This window comes from Pipistrellus kuhlii, unplaced genomic scaffold (genome assembly GCF_014108245.1).
Source record: "Pipistrellus kuhlii isolate mPipKuh1 unplaced genomic scaffold, mPipKuh1.p scaffold_m20_p_3, whole genome shotgun sequence".
Taxonomy (NCBI): Eukaryota; Metazoa; Chordata; class Mammalia; order Chiroptera; family Vespertilionidae; genus Pipistrellus; species Pipistrellus kuhlii.
In genome coordinates, this window is record NW_023425529.1 from 43,725,776 (window position 1) to 43,745,106 (window position 19,331).

At 42.0% G+C, this 19,331-nt stretch overlaps 1 protein-coding gene across 6 annotated transcripts in view; it reads left to right on the plus strand.

Annotated features, from left to right (window-relative positions):
- The window catches only part of SLC4A8 (solute carrier family 4 member 8), a 65,553-nt gene that overhangs the window by 23,374 nt on the left and 22,848 nt on the right, over window positions 1-19,331 (plus strand). For 4 of the 6 annotated variants that reach the window (XM_036456811.2, XM_036456810.2, XM_045587991.1 and 1 more), the window contains 10 exons: window positions 812-1,018; window positions 2,273-2,364; window positions 3,252-3,409; window positions 4,302-4,389; window positions 5,877-6,023; window positions 6,836-6,936; window positions 13,052-13,226; window positions 13,967-14,100; window positions 15,196-15,441; window positions 18,972-19,077. In XM_036456811.2, coding sequence (XP_036312704.1) covers window positions 812-1,018; window positions 2,273-2,364; window positions 3,252-3,409; window positions 4,302-4,389; window positions 5,877-6,023; window positions 6,836-6,936; window positions 13,052-13,226; window positions 13,967-14,100; window positions 15,196-15,441; window positions 18,972-19,077 — 1,454 coding nt within the window. The remainder of the gene's footprint in view (window positions 1-811; window positions 1,019-2,272; window positions 2,365-3,251; window positions 3,410-4,301; window positions 4,390-5,876; window positions 6,024-6,835; window positions 6,937-13,051; window positions 13,227-13,966; window positions 14,101-15,195; window positions 15,442-18,971; window positions 19,078-19,331) is intronic. The other 2 variants (XM_045587992.1, XM_045587994.1) reach the window with 2 other exon arrangements.

The following is a 19,331-nucleotide window of genomic DNA, read 5'->3' on the forward strand; positions in this document are numbered from 1 at the left end:
GGCATAGGGATGAACTAATTAAATGTTTGACCAAATATAGCAGGCTAATTTTTAAGTTAATAATTTTTTAAATATCCAAATGGCTCTTGGCAGAAAAAAGGTTCCCCACCCCAGGGTTAGAGCATCAGCCCACAGACTGCAGGGTCATGGGTTCAATTCCTGGTCAAGGGCACATACCGTGGTTGCAAGTTCAATCCTTGGCCCCAGTGGGGGTGTGAGTGGGAGGCAGCCAATCGATGTGTGTGTGTCTCTGCCCCCCTCCCTTCCACTCTCTCTAAAAATCAATGGAAAAAAGTATCCTCATTACTTGGGGGAGGATTAAAAAAAAACCTTGGGGGAAAGAAATATAGAGGACCTTTGGTAGATGACAGAACAAAATGGGTAATAGTGTGGGCTTTTGACTCAGACTGCTTGAGTCCCAGCTCTGCATCTTATTAGATGTGAGACTTTGAGGAATTTTGTAATGTTTGAACCTCAGTTTCCTAATCTGTAGAAATTGTTATACAAGCCACTTTTCAGAGTTTTTATGAGGATAAATTTATATAATCTAGTATAATTCCTGGCACATACAAAGTGTTTAATAGTTTCTATTTCTAATAATAATGATTTGTTATATGAATAAAGTATAACTTACCACAGATGCTATCATCAAAGATGCTATTTTAGGAAATTGTATCTCAGTGACACTGATTGAACTGCTTCCGGTGCTCACTGACCACCCCTCTCCCACCCCCCGCCCTTAACCCACTTGACGTTGGCCTCTTCGGGTCCATTGACCATCAGAGTGTTCATGTTAGCATCTCTTTTCTAGACTTGGTCCTGGACCAGCAAGAACTGTTCAGTGACCTGAGTGAAAGCATGAGAGTTAAAGTACGGGAAGCCCTTCTCAAAAAGCATCATCATCAGAATGAAAAGAAGAGAAATAACCTCATTCCTATTGTTCGCTCCTTTGCTGAGGTTCGCTCCTTTGCTGAGGTTGGCAAGAAGCAGTCTGATCCACATTCAATGGATAAAAATGGTAAGATTATTAGGAATGACTGTTGTGTTGTGTTGTGATTTTTTAAAAATTATTATTAATTAGACATTTCAGAATTAACTATAGATACTAATTGACTAGAGGGTAGGGCTCTATGTTTATCTAATATGCTTCCACGCTCACTTAGACATGGTACTTTTTGTGACTGGCAGGTGTGAGGCTGGTGCTCTTGTGGCACTAGGGATGCCTGCCTCAGATAGACCTCAGTGGACCCAGGGTAAGAGGTTTGTAGGGCAGAGTGGCCTCAGAACTAATATGGCTTTGGGAGATACCCACTTTGGGGGTAATTTGAGGTCAGAGAAGGTAAATTGGAGATTTTTTGTTAATATTAATCCTCATCTGAGGATATTTTTTCTATTGATTTTTAGAGAGAGTTGAAGGGAGGGAGGGAGGGAGCAAGGGAGGGAGGGAGGAGGAGGAGGAGGAGGAGGAGGAGGAGGAGGAGGAGGAGAAGAGACATCGATGTGAGAGAGTCACATTGATTGGTTGCCTCCCACAAGTGCTCCGACCAGGGCAGGGGATTAAGCCTGCTACCTAGGCATATGCCCTGACCGTGAAGCAAACCATGACGCCCTGGTTCATAAATCAGCGCTCAACCACTGATCCACACCGGCCAGGCTAGTACTCTTGAGTTGCCTTGTAGGCTTGAAATTTTGACTTCACCACTTGAAAAGTGTGTGACTTTGGGAAACCTCTAAGTCTCTTTAAGTCTAATGTTCTCCTTGTAAAATAAGGATAATAATAGGTTCAACTCCATAAGTTTATTGTGAGACTTCAGTAACTTAATTCATGTAAGGCCCAGGGGCACTCAATGAATTTCAGCTGCTGGTGGGTTTTGTTCTCTGTGGCCTGGCAGGGGGTAGCTTACATTGATCTTGTCCCCACATTTATTGAGTCACAATGTGCAGGGGATATGCCTGGGAATCAATATATTTGGAAAGTTCTTCATGGGAGTCTGATATGCTTTCCTGGTTAAAGATTATTGCTTACTAGAGGAAGAAAAGAGGATTACAAAGGTGTTCAGGAAGTAGGTGCAGGAGTAGTAATACCTCTGTCCTCCCTTTACCACTAATTAGTAGGTAAGGAGATAGGCATGTGTGGTCTTAGCTTCTTAATCATCTTAGCCTCTTCTCTATGAGGGCTTTTGCATGAGACAGTATAGCTAAACGATCATGAGTGAGGTGTGTCTGAGGGGGAAAGGGCAGAGACTCAGAGAATTCTGTTTTCTCCAAATAGGTCAAACTCTGTCTCCTCAGTCTGTTCCAACTACGAATCTTGAAGTAAAGAATGGCGTGAATTGTGAACACAGTCCTGTGGATCTAAGTAAGGTGAGTGGAGACATGGGAAGTTGGCTTACAGGCCTCAGAGTATCTCTAGTCTCTAGGCTAGTGGAACCCAGAATAAGCTCTGGTATTCCAGCACCCCTTTTCCAAGACCAGAGCCCCCATCTGCTCTAGTCTTCTTCCTTCTACTGCAGCCTCGATGGGGCCGACTCAGCAGCTTGTTCCACCAGGTTCACCAGGTTCACCATGCTGAAACTGCGACTTGCCACAGACAACCCTCCCTGACTCAGTCCTCCTCATTTTTTCAGATTTATTTTGGCACCTGCTCTCTAGCAGCTCCTTCTTGCCTCCAAAAGTTTTGTCAAAACAATGTATTTGCTACAATCTCCTAAAACTCCTTCATGGCTGGGACTGGGACTTTGGTATCCATGGCCTCACTTCAGTTGCTGGTTCAAGCCATCCTGTCCCCAGCCTCCTCTTGCTCTAGTCTACCCTTGACATTGTCTTTCTAAAGCCCAGATAGTGTCAAGTCATGTCTCTGCTCATGAGGCAGGGAGCCTTCTAAAAACTTGAACCTCTGACAAAGCACTCAAGTATTTTAAAATGGGGAAAGTTTGACCTAGAGCTTCAAAAACAATTTTCTTTGAGGAAGCATGGTATAATGGACTCAAATCACAATACCCGATTTAAATGATCTCTTAAAAGCTCTTGTCCTGAGCCAGTCCACTTTCCCTGTCTGGGTCTCAGTTGCTTAATTTAAATAAAAACCAAAACTCTTATCCACCTTACAGAGTTCTTGTAAGGATTAAATGAAACAGGGTGAGAAAACTTTTGTTAAATCATAAAATGACATGTGACCGTAAGGCATGAGGAGGGTGATTGCCGTTTGAGGTGACGGCTCCCAGGTTCTCAGAGGCTCTTTGGACTTTCAGGTGGACCTTCATTTCATGAAGAAAATTCCCAGTGGGGCAGAGGCCTCCAACGTCCTGGTTGGTGAGGTGGACACTCTGAACCGCCCCATTGTTGCCTTTGTGAGGCTTTCTCCAGCTGTTCTCCTCTCAGGCTTGACAGAAGTGCCCATCCCCACAAGGTAAAGACAGAAACAGCACGGCTCAGTGCGTCATATCCGGACTACAGATTGTGTGAGCTCGGGGGGAAGAAGCAAGCTAATGCCAAAACTTAGGATAATTAATAAATTTTGGGAATGCTGCTTAAAATTCAGCAGCGATCTCAACAGGGTATATTTGGTTAACCTCCATGCAGAATTCTAAGACTTTTAAGGCCATGACTGCACAGTACGTGCAGCCTGGAAATGGAGAACTGAAGAGCATTCAAAGGACATAGCAAGGGCTGTGTTGCCCTCCCAGTTCGGCAGAGCCGTATCCCAGGGAAATGTCTGTGAGCTAAGGCATTGATGTCTCTTTCCACAGTCTGGTAGGATTTGTTTGGCTTGCAGATATGTCCGCATTTGTTCAAAAGGCTATTCATGCACTCTGAAGGTGGTGATTCAGTGACTCAGAGCCTGTGAATTACAGAGTAATTCAGAGGACATGAATTACATGTCCACAAGATAATTTAGACTCCTCTCCAAGGCTTGGTAATTTCCACTTCCTTATTCCTTTCCTCTCCCCATTATTTTCTTATTAGAGCCATCAATGAGATACAGATAACCTTGAATTTGCATTACAATGCCATGTCTTGAAAAAGTGTCTTTTCTATAACAAGGAATCAAGTCCATGAAAACCCCAAGAATTACAACCACATTATTAATGGAGTCATACAAATAGCTTCCATTGTCCATAGTGGAGCTATTAGATCAAGGCTGCTCATACTGCTCCCTCATTAGTCTGCCTCCTTTTATTGAAGGTACCGCAATGATTTCTGCTTGATAGGCAAGATAAATGTCCTGCTGTTTAGAGAGGAGTAAGATGTCACTTCTTTAATTTTACTTACATGCTTTCATCCTTTTTGTGTGTTGGCAGATTTTTATTTATCCTACTGGGTCCAGTAGGGAAAGGTCAGCAGTACCATGAGATTGGCAGATCCATGGCCACCATCATGACAGATGAGGTACGCACCACTTCTGTTTTTTCTTCATTCAACTCATAAATATCTATTGAGTACTTACTATGTGCCATGCACTCTGCTAATTATTAAGGATAAAATAATTACAATTGCAATGTTGGCTGGAAGCAATCCAGGTCACTTCTCTGAATTCTCTTTGTGGGAGGACTGAGCTCTTGGGGGATTTTTCTTCCTATGTCATCTCTTCCTTTTTGAATAACCAAGGATTCAAAGAAATATTTTTCTTGGGAAATTATTATTGCCAAGTTGACTATTAAGAGAAAAAGATATTAAGGCTGACTTAACTTTCTAGAGATGATTATTAATTAAATGCATCCAAACTATTTACATGCAGAAACCTCAGTCCAGTTCCACATAAATGAGACCAGTTTGTGTAAGTCGGGATTGTGCTCGGCACTGTAATGTGAATGTTCCAAGGCAGCCAGACTTTCTGGCTGAACCCACACTGCATACCCCAGTGAGGACTTCACTGCTCTTGTAAATTGCAAAGGAGGAGTTTCAAGGCAGGTGTCTTAGGAGGCAGAGGAGATGGAGGCTGTGTTTTATTAGCTCTCTTTGATCTGGAAGCTTATTTCACAGAGAACCTTCATTAGTAATTCCATCCAGTTTTTCCAACTATTATGATCAGGAAAATTTTCTTTTCTTTTCTTTTCTTTTCTTTTAAAAAAAAATATATTTATTGATTTTTTTACAGAGAGGAAGGGAGAGGGATAGAAAGTTGGAAACATCGATGAGAGAGAAACATCGATCAGCTGCCTCTTGCTCAACCCCCACTGTGGATGTGCCCGCAACCAAGGTACATGCCCTTAACCGGAATTGAACCCGGGACCCTTCAGTCCAGAGGCTGATGCTTTATCCACTGAGCCAAACCGGTTTTGGCAAGAAAATTTTCTTATACATCTTCCTCTTTATTCCATTCTTTGAGGAGATAACAGAATTACACAACTATAGAATTATGGAATGTCTTACACAATTATAAGAATTATACAAATGTCTTATCTCTTCTTATACAGGTAGACTTATCTTTTTAAAAAAATATATTTTATTGATTTTTTTTACAGAGAGGAGGAGAGGGGGATAGAGAGTTAGAAACATTGATGAGAGAGAAACATCAATCAGCTGCTTCTTGTACACCCCCTACCGGGGATGTGCCCGCAAGCAAGGTACATGTCCTTGACTGGAATCGAACCTGGGACCTTTCAGTTTACAGGCCGATGCTCTATCCATTGAGCCAAACTGGTTTCGGCCAGATAGACATATCTTTAGTTCTTTTGACTTACCTCATCTTTAGGTTCTTTTTTAAAAATCATTTTGACCTTACACTTCTCTAAGTGCTAAAAGTTTTCTACATTTCAGATCCCCATGACAGAAATAAAAATCAAGAGATTGTATTCATTCTTCACCATAACCATTGGTGATTGTCTTAAGTAAAGTCATTTTCAACTTTCCTGAGGTTTTTTTCTTCTCTGTAGATTTTTCATGATGTGGCATATAAGGCCAAAGATCGGGATGATCTCCTGGCGGGGATTGATGAGTTCCTGGACCAGGTGACGGTGCTCCCTCCAGGGGAGTGGGACCCTTCCATCAGAATTGAGCCGCCCAAAAACGTCCCTTCCCAGGTAAGGTGTGCACGTCAGCCGATGGTGGCTCAGTGTCACTTACTGAGTGCCCAGCCATGGACAAAGCAAAGACCATGTAGGGTATATGCTTGTTTTGGGGCACCTAGGATGTCAGAACAGTAGTGAGAAAATGAATATGCAGTAATACAGATTGGCCCAGGTGTGATAGGGTCAGTCAGAATTACCCAGGATGAATTTTAAGCCAACTTTTGAAGAATTGATGTGGAATGGCAGAGAGGAGAGAGGACATTTTTTGGGAGTGTAACATGAATGAAACTATTTTAAATTAAAATAGCAACTTGTATGTAGAGAACAAATAGAATTCCATATAGGTTAAAGATAGGAAGGATACTCCTACTATTCAATGGACAGTAGGCCAGATGCTTTACATATGCTAACTCAGTCTTTTCAACAACATCCCCCCCGCATGGGTATTGTTATCTTTAGTTTTACAAATAAGGAATAAAATTATCTTCAAGGTTTTAAGGTAAAGTAAGATTATACAGAGGCAGGTTTGAAACTGGAACTTAGGTTATATCTGATGCCAAAGCCTCCAATTTTTTTGTTTCTGAGCAAGGCAGAGTTAGAAGTCAGGTACTAGTGGAGAGGAGGATAAATTACATTTTTGTGTCCCCCCCTCACCCTCCTCCCCCCCCCCATCAATAAAACTACCCCAAATCAATAAATGCATTTGAAAACTATAAACACTTGGGAAATTTTTGGCTGCTTTTGGATTATTATACTACTGCCCCTGTTAGTAGAAAGAACAGGATAGATGGCTAATTGCTAATTTTGTGGTCATCTGTCAAAAGGAGAAAAGAAAAATGCCTGGAGTTCCAAATGGAAACGTTTGCCACATAGAAGCAGAACCGCACGGGGGCCACAGCGGGCCAGAACTTCAGCGCACCGGGCGGTGAGTTCTGGATGTTTCACAGCCGATCCTGCTTGCTGGGCAGATGTGTAAAGGAATGAGTCACTCTCTGCTTTCAGGCCTTCTTCTCTGTGGCATTTTAATTGCCTGGGAATGACTTTTCAAATAGAACCATTGACTATAAATATTACAACTATATCAAATATTGTATTCATTCAGGTTTCTCAGAACACCTACCTTGTTCTGTTTCACCTCCAGTTCTTCCCACACATTGTTCCCTCTGATTTGAGGGAATCCTTCCTCATCTCCTGGTTAACTGCTGTTTATCCTTTATCTCAGTTTAGGTGTTACACTTCTTTTGCTGTAGGTGAGGTCTGGTGTTCCTGCTATGTGGTGTCACAGCTTTGAGCTCTGTCCCTGCCTGCCTGCCTTCCTGACACCAACCCATTGTTCTAGCTCTTATTATACTTCGTTATTATTGCTTGATTCATTGTCTTTCCTGCTAGAATGTTTGCTTTGTAAGGGCAGGGACCCCATTATATTTCTAGCATCTGGCACAGTGCCCTGCACAGAGCAGGCACTCAGTCTAGGATGAATGCTTTTAGAATGCTGCCTGTTCAGAAACATGAATGGATTAGGTATGGATAAGTATTAATAAGTACTGAGTGATTATTTTAAGAAACTTCCTTAGGATAGAAAAATAGATGTGTGTCTCAGAATAGGTAGTCTACTCTTCTAGGCCAAGATTTTATTTTATTTATTTATTTATTAAATATATTTTATTGATTTTGTACAGAGAGGAAGGGAGAGAGATAGAGAGTTAGAAACATCGATGAGAGAGAGTCATCAATCAGCTGCCTCTTGCACACCCCCTACTGGGGATGTGCCCACCACGAAGGTACATGCCCTTGACTGGAATCGAACCCAGGACCTTTCAGTCCCCAAGCCGACGCTCTATCCATTGAGCCAAATCGGTTTCGGCTAGGCCAAGATTTTAAAGAGTGATATCCAAAAAGGAGGTTCTCTATGGTAGGCGAGAGAAGCAGGTGCCCAGACTAGGAGGTTTTATTTGCCGGGGAGGAAGATGGTAAAAGAGAATGATATTTTGCGGTTGGAGTGATATCCGGTGATGTCCCTAGATCATGGGAGAAGGTTGAGACTGTGGTCCTGACTCTGTAAATTGTGCTAAGAATGATCTGAGTGGAGATTCTCTGTACAAGACTAAACTCATAGAAAGAAGCTTTTAACATTTTCTGTTCCCTTGCTTTCACTTTAGTTTTTTCCTCCTTCTATCTTCAGTACCCTCCCCAGTGGAAATTCGTGGTTTTGTGTTTTTGTTTTTGTTTTTTAACTGTGGAGAGTGATTTGTTTTTCCATTCTTGGAAATTCATTGAGAGAAAATGCAAAGAGCCTGAGGAGCAGGAGATAATGACACTTAAGTAGCAGTGTCCTGGTCGGGGAGTATGTGTCTTGGTTGGAGGAATGTATTGAGGATGGGGGAAGATAAGCAGGTCCTGGGGAAGAATCACTGGAGGAAAGGAGGAGCCCTTTGATCGAAGGGGCCACTGAAAAGAGGAGTAACCTCTAAGGGTTAAGTTTAATATTTCTTTTAAGTGGTGTGGGGTTTGTGATGAGTGGGGAAGCCAGGTGTTGAGAGGCAGTTCAAGGGAAGCATCTGTCCTTAGACTAGGTTCCAGGAATGAGACTGTCTTAGAGGAGGTGGTGTTTATAAGGGGAAGGGTGTTAGGGCTTGGACTTGATAATATTTCAGAGTTATGGTTTATCTTTGGACTATAAAGCATGTCTACACCCCAAAATTTAGAGTTGAAAGTACTAGAAGAAATGAGGACGGCAAAGTTTCCTCCAAACAGATAATCATGCAGAGATAAGACTTCAGGTTTCCTTTGGTGTCAGAGGGAGAAGCTAGGGCCCCAGGCCTTTTGAGGGGGGTCACTTACAATCACTTCATAGAGAGTTTAGGAGACCCATTAGATTGGATTTCAATAGCTATAGAATCTCAGAAATGGTGCCTAACATTCCACCAAAATATCCTATATAGCTAGGACCATCACATGTTTAACTACTAACCCCAAGTGACTACTCACAAATTCAAATGGGGTTTGAGGAAGTTCTTCTATAATGTCATGTCAGGAACCTCTGGAATTGACAAAGCTGAAATTGGAAGGGTTATCTGAGCTCTCTGATGGTTTTATCCGGTGTCTGCTCTGTGTCCACCTATGCATTCATTGTGCCTAGCCAGATGAGAGAGAGAGAGAAAGAGAGAGAGAGAGAGAGCGCTTTTGAATGAAAGGAAGAAAGAAAGAAGAGGAGGGAGGGAGGGAGGAAGAAAAGTAGGAGGGAGGAAGCAAGTGGGTATGATGGAACAGTCTCTGCCCTGTGTCCATGCTTGGTGTGGGAGATGCTTTGTCTTCCTGAGCTCCTGAAGTTTTCTTCAGAGCCCTTTGTAAAAGCTTCAGGACACTTTGCTCCCATGATAGCCCTTTAGGCCAGGCAACCTAATGCTTATATCAGGGACCCATACTTCCATGTCAACTTCCAACCCTAGCCCCTCCCCCAGTCTCATTTTGTAGGGGGTGAATGTGAACCTTCCCCTGCAGATGGACATCCTAGAACTTTCTGGATCCTCTAGGACTGTATAGACTAAAAATGCATTAGCCTGGGTTTTATCATTCTGCACACCATTAGTAGCATCTCCTTGAGGTTGTGCACAACCTGGGACAGAACTGGGAGACAGGATATTATCCTCATTGGATGTAGAGGTGTTTGTAGGTGTGAGAATATAGACTCTAAGACGGAGAGAAAGGAACAGAACTCTGAGGTTTGCGTTACCTGGTCAAAAAGCCAGGGCTCAGACAGTGTCTCAGACCTCCCAGCATCCCCAGGCTGGGTAGGCAGTGAAGCAGTGCGTTCCTGAGTGTAACAAAAGGAAAGTCTGATTAGAGTGTTCCTAGGCCAGACCCTTCACAGCAAAGAAGATATTCTGGAAAGGAAGATTTATATACTTAATTGTGGGTGCCACTCCTAGGAAGGGTTAATGAAAAAAAAAAAAGAAAAAAGAAGAATTAGCTGCTATCTCGATGATCCCCCCAATGCTTCAGACAGATTTCTTCCAAAGCACACCAGACAGATGGCTGGCTGGCCTGCCTCTAAAGCCCCCAGAGGAGGGCTCCCTGAGTCAGTGCTCCAGAGCCTAGCGACCCCCTATTTTACTTGTCCTTTCTTGCATCAAGCTTACATTCATCTTCCCGTGTGCCTCCTGCCCCACCTCCAATTTGAACATTAAGGATAGTGTTGAAAGGGAAAGTAAGTCTAAAATGTGGGAAAAGCATCCATGTCTATTAATACCCGTGGTACATGTGCAATTATGGTCTGATTTTATGCACGAGTGAGGTATGTGCTGACTCCATAAATAGAGTTCAGAAATCATTTCAGTAGTTTTTAATTATACTATCAATAAGAGCCTTAGATCTTTTCTCTCCCCTTTTAATTACAACCAGGCAGACAGATGTCCTCCCTTTCTATGGCTCCCCATAAATCCATTGCAGATAAATCTTTTGTCTGTTACTCAGACACTCCTTCCTGAAGGTGCCTCCTGCGCCCAGAGGCTGACCAATCCTGGCAGCATCTCAGGTTGCCTCAGTGGGGTGAGGCTCATTATTGCTGAAGGAGATTCTTCTCTCAGAAAAATACCCGTCAGAGGAAGGTCATTGGTGATTGAGAGATGAGAGTCACGTGGTACTAAGATGCTATGTTGGCTAAGGACCCAGAAACAGTAGAATCTTGCCCCAGATTAATTGTATTATAGGTGCTGTAAGTTCCTTGAGGGGCTATTTACCCAGAGAAGAAAGCAAGAAAAAGCACTTAATTACAAACTGGAGTCTTGGTCCCAAACCCTGAGGTGGATCTCTTGTGTTTTAGATTGGATCCTGTAGCTCCTTCTTAAGCTAGGTTTGCCAGACAGGCTAAACCGAAAGCAGGTCACCAGGCTGGTTCTGCTTCTCTCCCCTAAGCCCAGATCCACACTGGGATGTTACTGCTGTAAATCGAGAATGGGTGAATCCCAGCTATGTCCACCCAAACTAGAGTAAAAGAGCAAGTGGGTGTGATAGAATAGTGTCTTCCGGTGTCTGCCAGCACACTTACTGTGCCTAACAAGAGAGAGAGAGAGAGAGAGAGAGAGAGAGAGAGAGAGAGAGAGAGAGAGAGAGAGAGAGAGAGAGCGCGCGCTCTTTCAAATGGAGAAAGAGGAAAGTGCTTGGTGTGCCTTTTCTCCTGGCATTACAGGTCCCAGACCTTGTGGCACACTTCCAGGCTGCTAAAAAGAGGAAAGAAGGAAGGGAGGGAGGGAGGAACGAAGAAATGGCTGGTCAAATTTCCTTTTATGAGAGAGTAGATTGCTTTTAAATTGTTTTTAAAAAAATATATTTTAATTGATTTTTTACAGAGAGGAAGGGAGAGAGATAGTTAGAAACATCAATGAGAGTCATCAATCAGCTGCCTCTTGCACGCCCCCTACTGGGGATGTGCCCACAACCAAGGTACTTGCCCTTGCCTGGAATGGAGCCTGGGACTTTTCAGTCCGCAGGCTGATGCTCTATCCACTGAGCCAAACTGGTTTCAGCTGTTTTTAAGTTTTTTATTATAGAAAATTTCAAATATAGAAGAGAGGATAGTATAATGAACCCCCATGTGCCAGTCTTGTTTCACCTATTTCCCCCCACTTAGTTGTTTTGTTTTTATGTTTTCTAGATTATTTAAAACAAATAACCAGTAGCATGTTATTTTACTTGTAACTACTTCAGTATGTATCTTTGTTTGATAAGAGCATTTTACAAACAACTGTCATGCCATTATTACATCTAACAAAATAAACAGTAATTCTTTAAATTTGCATGTTGCTCAGTCCATATGCAATTTTTGTGTGATTGTCTTAGCAACATCTTTTTAGAATTAATTTATTGACCTAGGATTCAATTAAGGATTGATTTGATTATTATGTTTCCATTCTATCACAGCCCTCCCTCCTTTTTGTCCATGCCATTGATCTGTAGAAGCAACTGGGCAAATTGTCCTGTAGAATGCTGAATGGCTCTTGCTGTTATTCACCGTGGCACAGTTACTCCACTCTTAGAAGTGACTCAGTGTGGGAACACTGCTCACCTCGTGTGGGATATACTGTCTCATCCTTGAGGGGTGGAGAGGGCTCCTGAGGTCCTGCCACCGAGTCCTGTTGCTTTAACCCCTGAATCCATCCACCTCTGCCTCTAGTCTTGCCCCATGTTCCATTCATTACACCCCCACCAGAGTGATCCTTCCAGGTTGCAGGTTTAATTATGTTGCTTCCCTGTTTACAATCCTTCAGTGACTTGTCATGCCTTTAGGAAAAGTTCTAATTCCTTAAAACAGTTTCCAAGGCTTTTTGTGGCTCAGCTTTTCTAGCTTCTCCAGCCTCGGCTATTTGCCCCTCACACCTTATCTAGTCATATCTCATTCAGCACCTGGAACCTGCCAGGCGCTCTCACCTCTAGGTTTCATCCGTAATAGCCCCTCCGCCTCATCGGGTTAATTCCAAGTCCATTCACTGGGCCCCCAATAAAATGCCCCTTCCTGCCCCGTGTTTCCGTGGCACCCTCATAGCACTGCCTGCCTCCTGCACTAGGTCTTTGGTCCTGTGTTTGCTCACTGCTGCATCTCCAGAACCTGGCACAGTGCCTGGCTCCAGAATCTGCTGCTTCTTATCAACTGCATGAATGAATTATTATGCTAATTTCTCAAGTGTAAGGTGGGTAGAAAGTGCATGTGAAAGAGGTTTTTTATCTAGAAAAGATGTAATAATACTAACAATTTTAATTCTTTGAATTAGTTTTTGAAGTACATGCAAACGATTCGTTGTGGCACACATGAGAACTAAGACAGGAATGTACGTAAGCCCACATGACTCATTGCAGATGGGCTGTGGACTCAGTGATGATCTTTCTCCCCTCTCAGAATGGAAATGAATCTTGTACTCGGGGTAGAATTGAAGCCAAAGTACTACTTCCGGGCAGAGCTCATTCGAAGAGCTTTTAAGTGGGTGCTGCTCACATGCTCCTGTGAAAGAGGGCCTGTGCTGGAGGCTTTCTGCTTGTCTCCACAGGCTCTTTGGAGGCTTGGTGCTGGACATCAAGCGGAAGGCCCCTTGGTACTGGAGCGACTACCAGGACGCACTCAGCTTGCAGTGCTTGGCCTCCTTCCTGTTCCTGTACTGTGCCTGCATGTCACCTGTCATCACCTTTGGGGGGTTGCTTGGAGAAGCCACTGAGGGACGCATAGTAAGAACTTCTTACCACTACTCATGGTCCCAAAGAGGACATCACACATGGTGGTGGCTGCCACGTCCACTGGGGGAGGAATGGCCTGGGCTGGGACTAAGGACCCAGAGTCTTTCTGTTGAATTACTGTGTATTCTGATGTCATACCAAGCAGCAACACAGTTCTTGCTTTAGAATAAACTCACTTTTGCTTAAATATCAATTTCCGTAGCTGATTGCCCAGTTGAATTGCCTGTTGCTCCAAGGGATGGAAAATAATATATTAATGTCATTTAAAAATAAGATTTAATAAGTACAACCAATGGACATAAAACTCTGGGGAGGGAGGGTATGAATGGGAGGGAGGGAGAGGGGCAAAAAAAAAATCAAAATATATTAAAAAAATAAAAAAAAAATAAAAAAAAAGAATAAAATAAAAATAAGATTTAGGTGACTGTGTGAATGGTATTACTGTGCTTTCTAAATCTGTTAAATACTAAAGTGAGTCACTGTAGAACAGGACTTAGTTAAGGAACCATGTGTGGATGGATTTGGGCTTCTGAATTATCAAAGTGATGCCATTTACAGGAGTATTAGACAGTGTGTACACATCACTCTTGCTAAGATGAAATACAAGCAAATGATTCGTTGGGGCGTGCATGAGAACTAAGTCAGGAATGTACATAAGCCCACATGACTCATTGCAGATGGGCTGTGGACTCAGTGATTTTTTTTTTTTTTTTTTTTTTTTCCCCTCTCAGAGTGCAATTGAATCCTTGTTCGGAGCCTCCATGACTGGGATTGCCTACTCCTTGTTTGCAGGACAGGCTCTCACCATACTGGGAAGCACTGGGCCAGTGCTTGTGTTTGAAAAGATTTTGTTCAAATTCTGCAAGTAAGATACTTGGTTTACTGAAGACTCTAATGGATGTGTTATTGGGCTATTAGGCTTGAATGCCAGGGTCTTAGATATATAAGTAGGCAAACATCATTCTTGCCGGTAAAAACCTGAAGAATGAAGATCATTTGGTTTATTGTCGTGCCTCCAAGTAGTACCATACCTGAAACAGAAGATTTCCTAGTCTTTTTTTTTTTTTTTAATCCTCACCAGAGGATATGTTTTTACTGATTATAGAGGGGGAGGGGAGAGAGAAAGAGAGAAACATAGATTGGTTGCCTCCTGTACGCACCTGCAACTTGGTATGTGCCCTGACCAGGAGTCAAACCGACAGTCTTTGGTGTATGGGACAGCACTCCAACCGACTGAGACTGAGCCACACCATCACTTTATCTTTAAAAAAAATTTCCCTAGCTAATTCAGACTTCTTCCATTTCCATTTCAAGTCAGTTTTAAATTTGGCCTAATATGTCCTTTTATATTCTGATTGCAATGCCCTAATTTCCCTATTTTTCCTAGAACTGGTTTTTAAATAGACTTTTGTATTAGAAATAGGAGCATATGGAACAAGAGCTATATAGCTCTTTTTTATATTTATACATTTTATACATTTTCAGAGAGGAAGGGAGAGAGAAACATCAATGATGAGAGACTCATTGATGAGGTGCTTCCTTCACGGCCCCTATAAGGGATTGAGCCCACACCATGGGCATGTACCCTGACTGGGAATAGACCAATGACCTCCAGATTCATAGGTTGATGCTCAACCACTGAGCCACACCAGCTGGGCCAGCTTTTTTGTCTTAACTTTAATAATAAGATATTAATCGCATTCGGCAGTAATGGCAGAAATGTGTGTGGGACAGTTCTCCATTTTTCCATGTTCTTGTGATAGCAGATACTACCCATGAAGCAAATCTGTGTCACAACTGTCCCAAGGCAGCATTTAAAAGCGAAACACAGTCAGAATTAGGGAGAAATTGGGTTGCAATACTGGTATAGATAAAATGAGATGAAGTAACCATGTTTCTGAGCCTTTGTCTCTTCATGCCATCCATCCATGCTTTTTGATGAACTTTTGTCTTGTTTCAGAGACTATGCTCTTTCATATCTCTCCTTGCGTGCTTGTATTGGACTGTGGACCGCCTTCTTATGTATTGTTCTTGTGGCAACTGATGCCAGTTCCCTTGTCTGCTACATTACTCGCTTCACCGAAGAAGCATTTGCTTCCTTAATTTGCATTATTTTCATCTATGAAGCAATAGAAAAGCTGGTTCACCTGGCAGAGACCTATCCCATCCACATGCACAGCCAGCTGGACCACCTTAGCCTGTACTAGTAAGTATGCTTCTGCAAGTCTTTCTTTCTTTCTTTTTTTTTTTTTAATTGAGCAAAGGGCCTGAGTTCAATGGCTTGTATAGTGTATTATGCCAGGCAGTGCTTACACCTTCTGTTATGGAATGTCTTGGCCCTTTGGGAAACAGAGCTAAGGTATGGATGTGGAGACTCCTGCCAGAGGAGAATAGTCAAGATGGACTAAGATGGAAGTTGAGCAATGCTTTCCAAGCATGTCTTTTGGTTCCAGGCATTGAGGCCAAAGAGTAGTAGTATTTGTCTGTGTTTTCAACCATCAAGAAGAGTCTGGTCCTATACGACCTTTCTCCTCTGGAATAGTATTCTCCAAATGGTAACTAAAGACTTTCATCCTTCAGCTCTAGCTCTGTGCCTCAAGTCCCCTCCTTTCTGGCAGTACAGTTCTGATACAGAGGGTCTGGTTGTGAAGTGGACAATTTCCACCTGAAACTGCCTTGGTGGATAGAGCGCACTGCATGGAGGTGTCTGCTAGCTATCAACAACTACACTTTTGTAGATTCTAACTATCTGTTTGTCAACCCAAAAGAATCAAAATTTATTAGAATTTCTAAAAATTGTTTTATCACAAAATAACAACCAATAGGGAGTATAATCTTTGAAGCCTAATGGACTGCCATTCGGTGTTGGAGCTCTGAATTGCCTATTGGCAATGGAGTAAATCCATTCTTTGACCTTTTTTTTAAAAAAAAAAAAATAATTTATTTATTTAACAAGTCTTTGCTGAGCATTTATTTGCCAGCACTGTTTTAGGCCCGTGAAAAAGTGATGAATATGATAGACAAAGGATCTATCCTCATGAAACTTGTATCTAAGTGGGAGAAGACAGAAGAAGTAATCAGCCCTACCCTAAGTAGACTTTGGGTCTGTATACTGTAGTTCTTTATTAATAAAGCTCAAATGGTGTTTTTATTATTTGCATTCTATTATTGGTTCATATGGAGCTGATGTGAAGCTAGAACTTCCCAACTCTTTAAATTACTTTATGTTAATATGTGTGGAACTGATTTTTTAAATGTAATTTTTTAAAAGAGCAGGTTTAGTCAGGTCCACAGCAAAAATGAGCAAAAAGTACAGAAAGTTCCCATATACCCTCCTGCTCCCTCATATGCATAGCTTTCTCCACTATCACTATCCCATACCAAAGTGGTACGTTTGTTGTAATCAATGAACTTACATTGATATATCAATATTACCCAGAGTCTATAGTTTACATTAGGGTTCACTCTTGGTGTTATACATTCTGTGAGTTTTGACAAATGTACGGGAGCATTCCATCATTATAGTTTTATATTGAGTAGTTTCACTGCTCTAAAAATCCTTTGTACTCTGCCTTTTCATCCTACCCTACCACCCCAGTCCTTGGCAACCACTGATCTTTGTACTGTCTTTCACAACGTCATACAGTTTGGCAAAATCATACAATATTTGGCTTTCAGATTGGCTTTGTTCATTTAGTAATTTGCATTTGAAGGTCTTCTATGTATTTTGGCTTGGTAGTTCATTTTTTAAATTTATATTTTAAATTTTTATTAATTTTATTTTATTTTTTAGAGGGATAGAGGGGGAAGAGAGAGAGAGTGAGTGAGAGAGAGAGAAACACCAATTTGTTGTTCCACTTATTTATACATTCATTGGTTGATTCTTATATGTGCCCTGGCTAGGGATTGAACCCACAACCTTGGCATATTGGGTCAGTGCTCTAACCAACTGAGTTACTTGGCCAGGACTAAAATTCATTAATTTTAAATTTATTGGGGTAACATTGATTAATAATTATATGTTTCAAGTGTACAATCCTATAATACATTATCTATATATTGCATTGAGTACTTACTACCCAAACAAAATCTAGGCTCCTTCTGTCACCATATATAGAGTGGAGCAAAAGTAGATTAATAGTTGTTCATATCCTATATAATAAAAGCCTAATATGCAAATGACCAAACTGGGTTGGGGGAACAACTGGTCACGATGACATACACTGACCACCAGGGGGCAGACGCTCAATGTAGGAGCTGCCCCCAGCCCATAGGCCCCAGGCAGGTGCTGGGGGTGGGGTGGGGCGGAGAATGGGGAGGCCAGTAGCCCTGCAGATCAGCCCTGATCGCCTGGCAGGCCTAGGGACCCTACCCATGCACGAATGTCATGCATCAGGCCTCTAGTAGAAAATAATACAATAATTAATAAGCAATGATATAATAATAAATAAATAATAAACTCTGTGTTTCAGGTACTCACAACTATAAACCTACTTTTGCCCTATCCTTCATTGGACCCCTTTTAACCTTATTCATCCTCCCCACTCCTATCCCTTTCTTGTAACCACCATGTTGTTGTTTATGCGTATGAATTCATTTGTTGGTTTTGTTTGTTCACCTGTTAATTTTTATTTTATATCCCACATATGAGTGAAATCATGTGGTTCTTTCTGTCTGACTTATTTTGCTTAGTATGATATTCTCAAGATCTACCCATGTAGTAGCAAATGGCAGTATTTTATACTTTCTTATGGCTGAGTAGTATTCCATTGTATACTTATACCACATCTTCCTTATTCAATAGTCCATTGAAGGATCCTTAGGTTTTTTTCTTTTTAGCACTGAATAATAGTCCATTGTGTAACTATACTAAAGTACATCCATTCATCTACTGAAGGACATCTCTGTTGCTCCAAAGTTTGAATTGATTTTTTTAAAAACTTAAATCTAGGACTTTATATAGATTTCCATATCACTTTTCATTTTGTTGATTCCTTCTATTTTGTAAACTGTTGAGATCTTTTTGAATTTTAATTCTGTTTATGCTGTATCCTTAGAAGACATGCTCATTAGATTCTTATATGAAACAAAGTTGGTGGGAATGATTATGTTAGTTGAATGTACAGGGAGCCAGTTCAGGCACAAAGCATGCTGAAACTGGGAGGAGGCATGGTGGCCATGGGACAGGTCTGGTCTGTTTAGATAGAGGAAGAGACCTGGGAAGCCAGGGAATGGCCAAGATAGTGGATTACTAGGGATGTCACAGTGTTAGGAGAGCTTACATCACAGTTCCTGGAGACTCTGAATTTTAGAGCAATAGTGTGACGGGTATAGGGAGCAAGGCATCCAGCTTTAGAGAAAACTGTTGGGAGCAGAGTGGGTTACCATGTCCTCCTTGCTATGTATATTAGCTTGTCCAATTCCACAGGGCAAGCCTAAGAGGTAGAAACTAAGAAACCTCCATGTCTCTTTCTGAGTGCATCAGATGCTAAGCTTGGTTGTTGATACAACAGAATCCAAAACCCACACACTAATTTGAGTCCATCTTTATTAATGACTGACTGAACAATCAGGGTGTGGTTGGGCCTCATCCAGTAGAACCAACCTCAGGAATCTGAAGTGGGCAAAGGAGAAGCAAAGCAGGCTCTGATACTAAAGCCTTTAGCCCAGTCATAGCTAACCATACTTTATTGAATAGTTGGCTGCTTTCCTCAGGAATCTTTTTCCCCCCTCCAGCTGCAGGTGTACTGTCCCAGAGAATCCAAACAATCACACACTGCAGTATTGGAAGGACGAAAACATCGTGACAACAGAAGTCCACTGGGCTAACCTGACTGTTACTGTAAGTCTGGGAGCTGCCAGATGGCCTAGCATTGTGACTACCAGGTTTAAGGGAGTCTTCTAGGTAGAAGCAGGTAGCCCTTTAACAAGCTCTGGCATTTACATAATAAAGCATTTTCCTTCTTTTAAACTATTCTTACTGACTTCCCCCTTGCACATAAAGATAAAAGAATATTATCTCTTACTTCTCTCCACATGCAGTAGCTACCCCCTATCCAGTGACCCTGCAGAAATGATATGTGGGGATGAAACCAG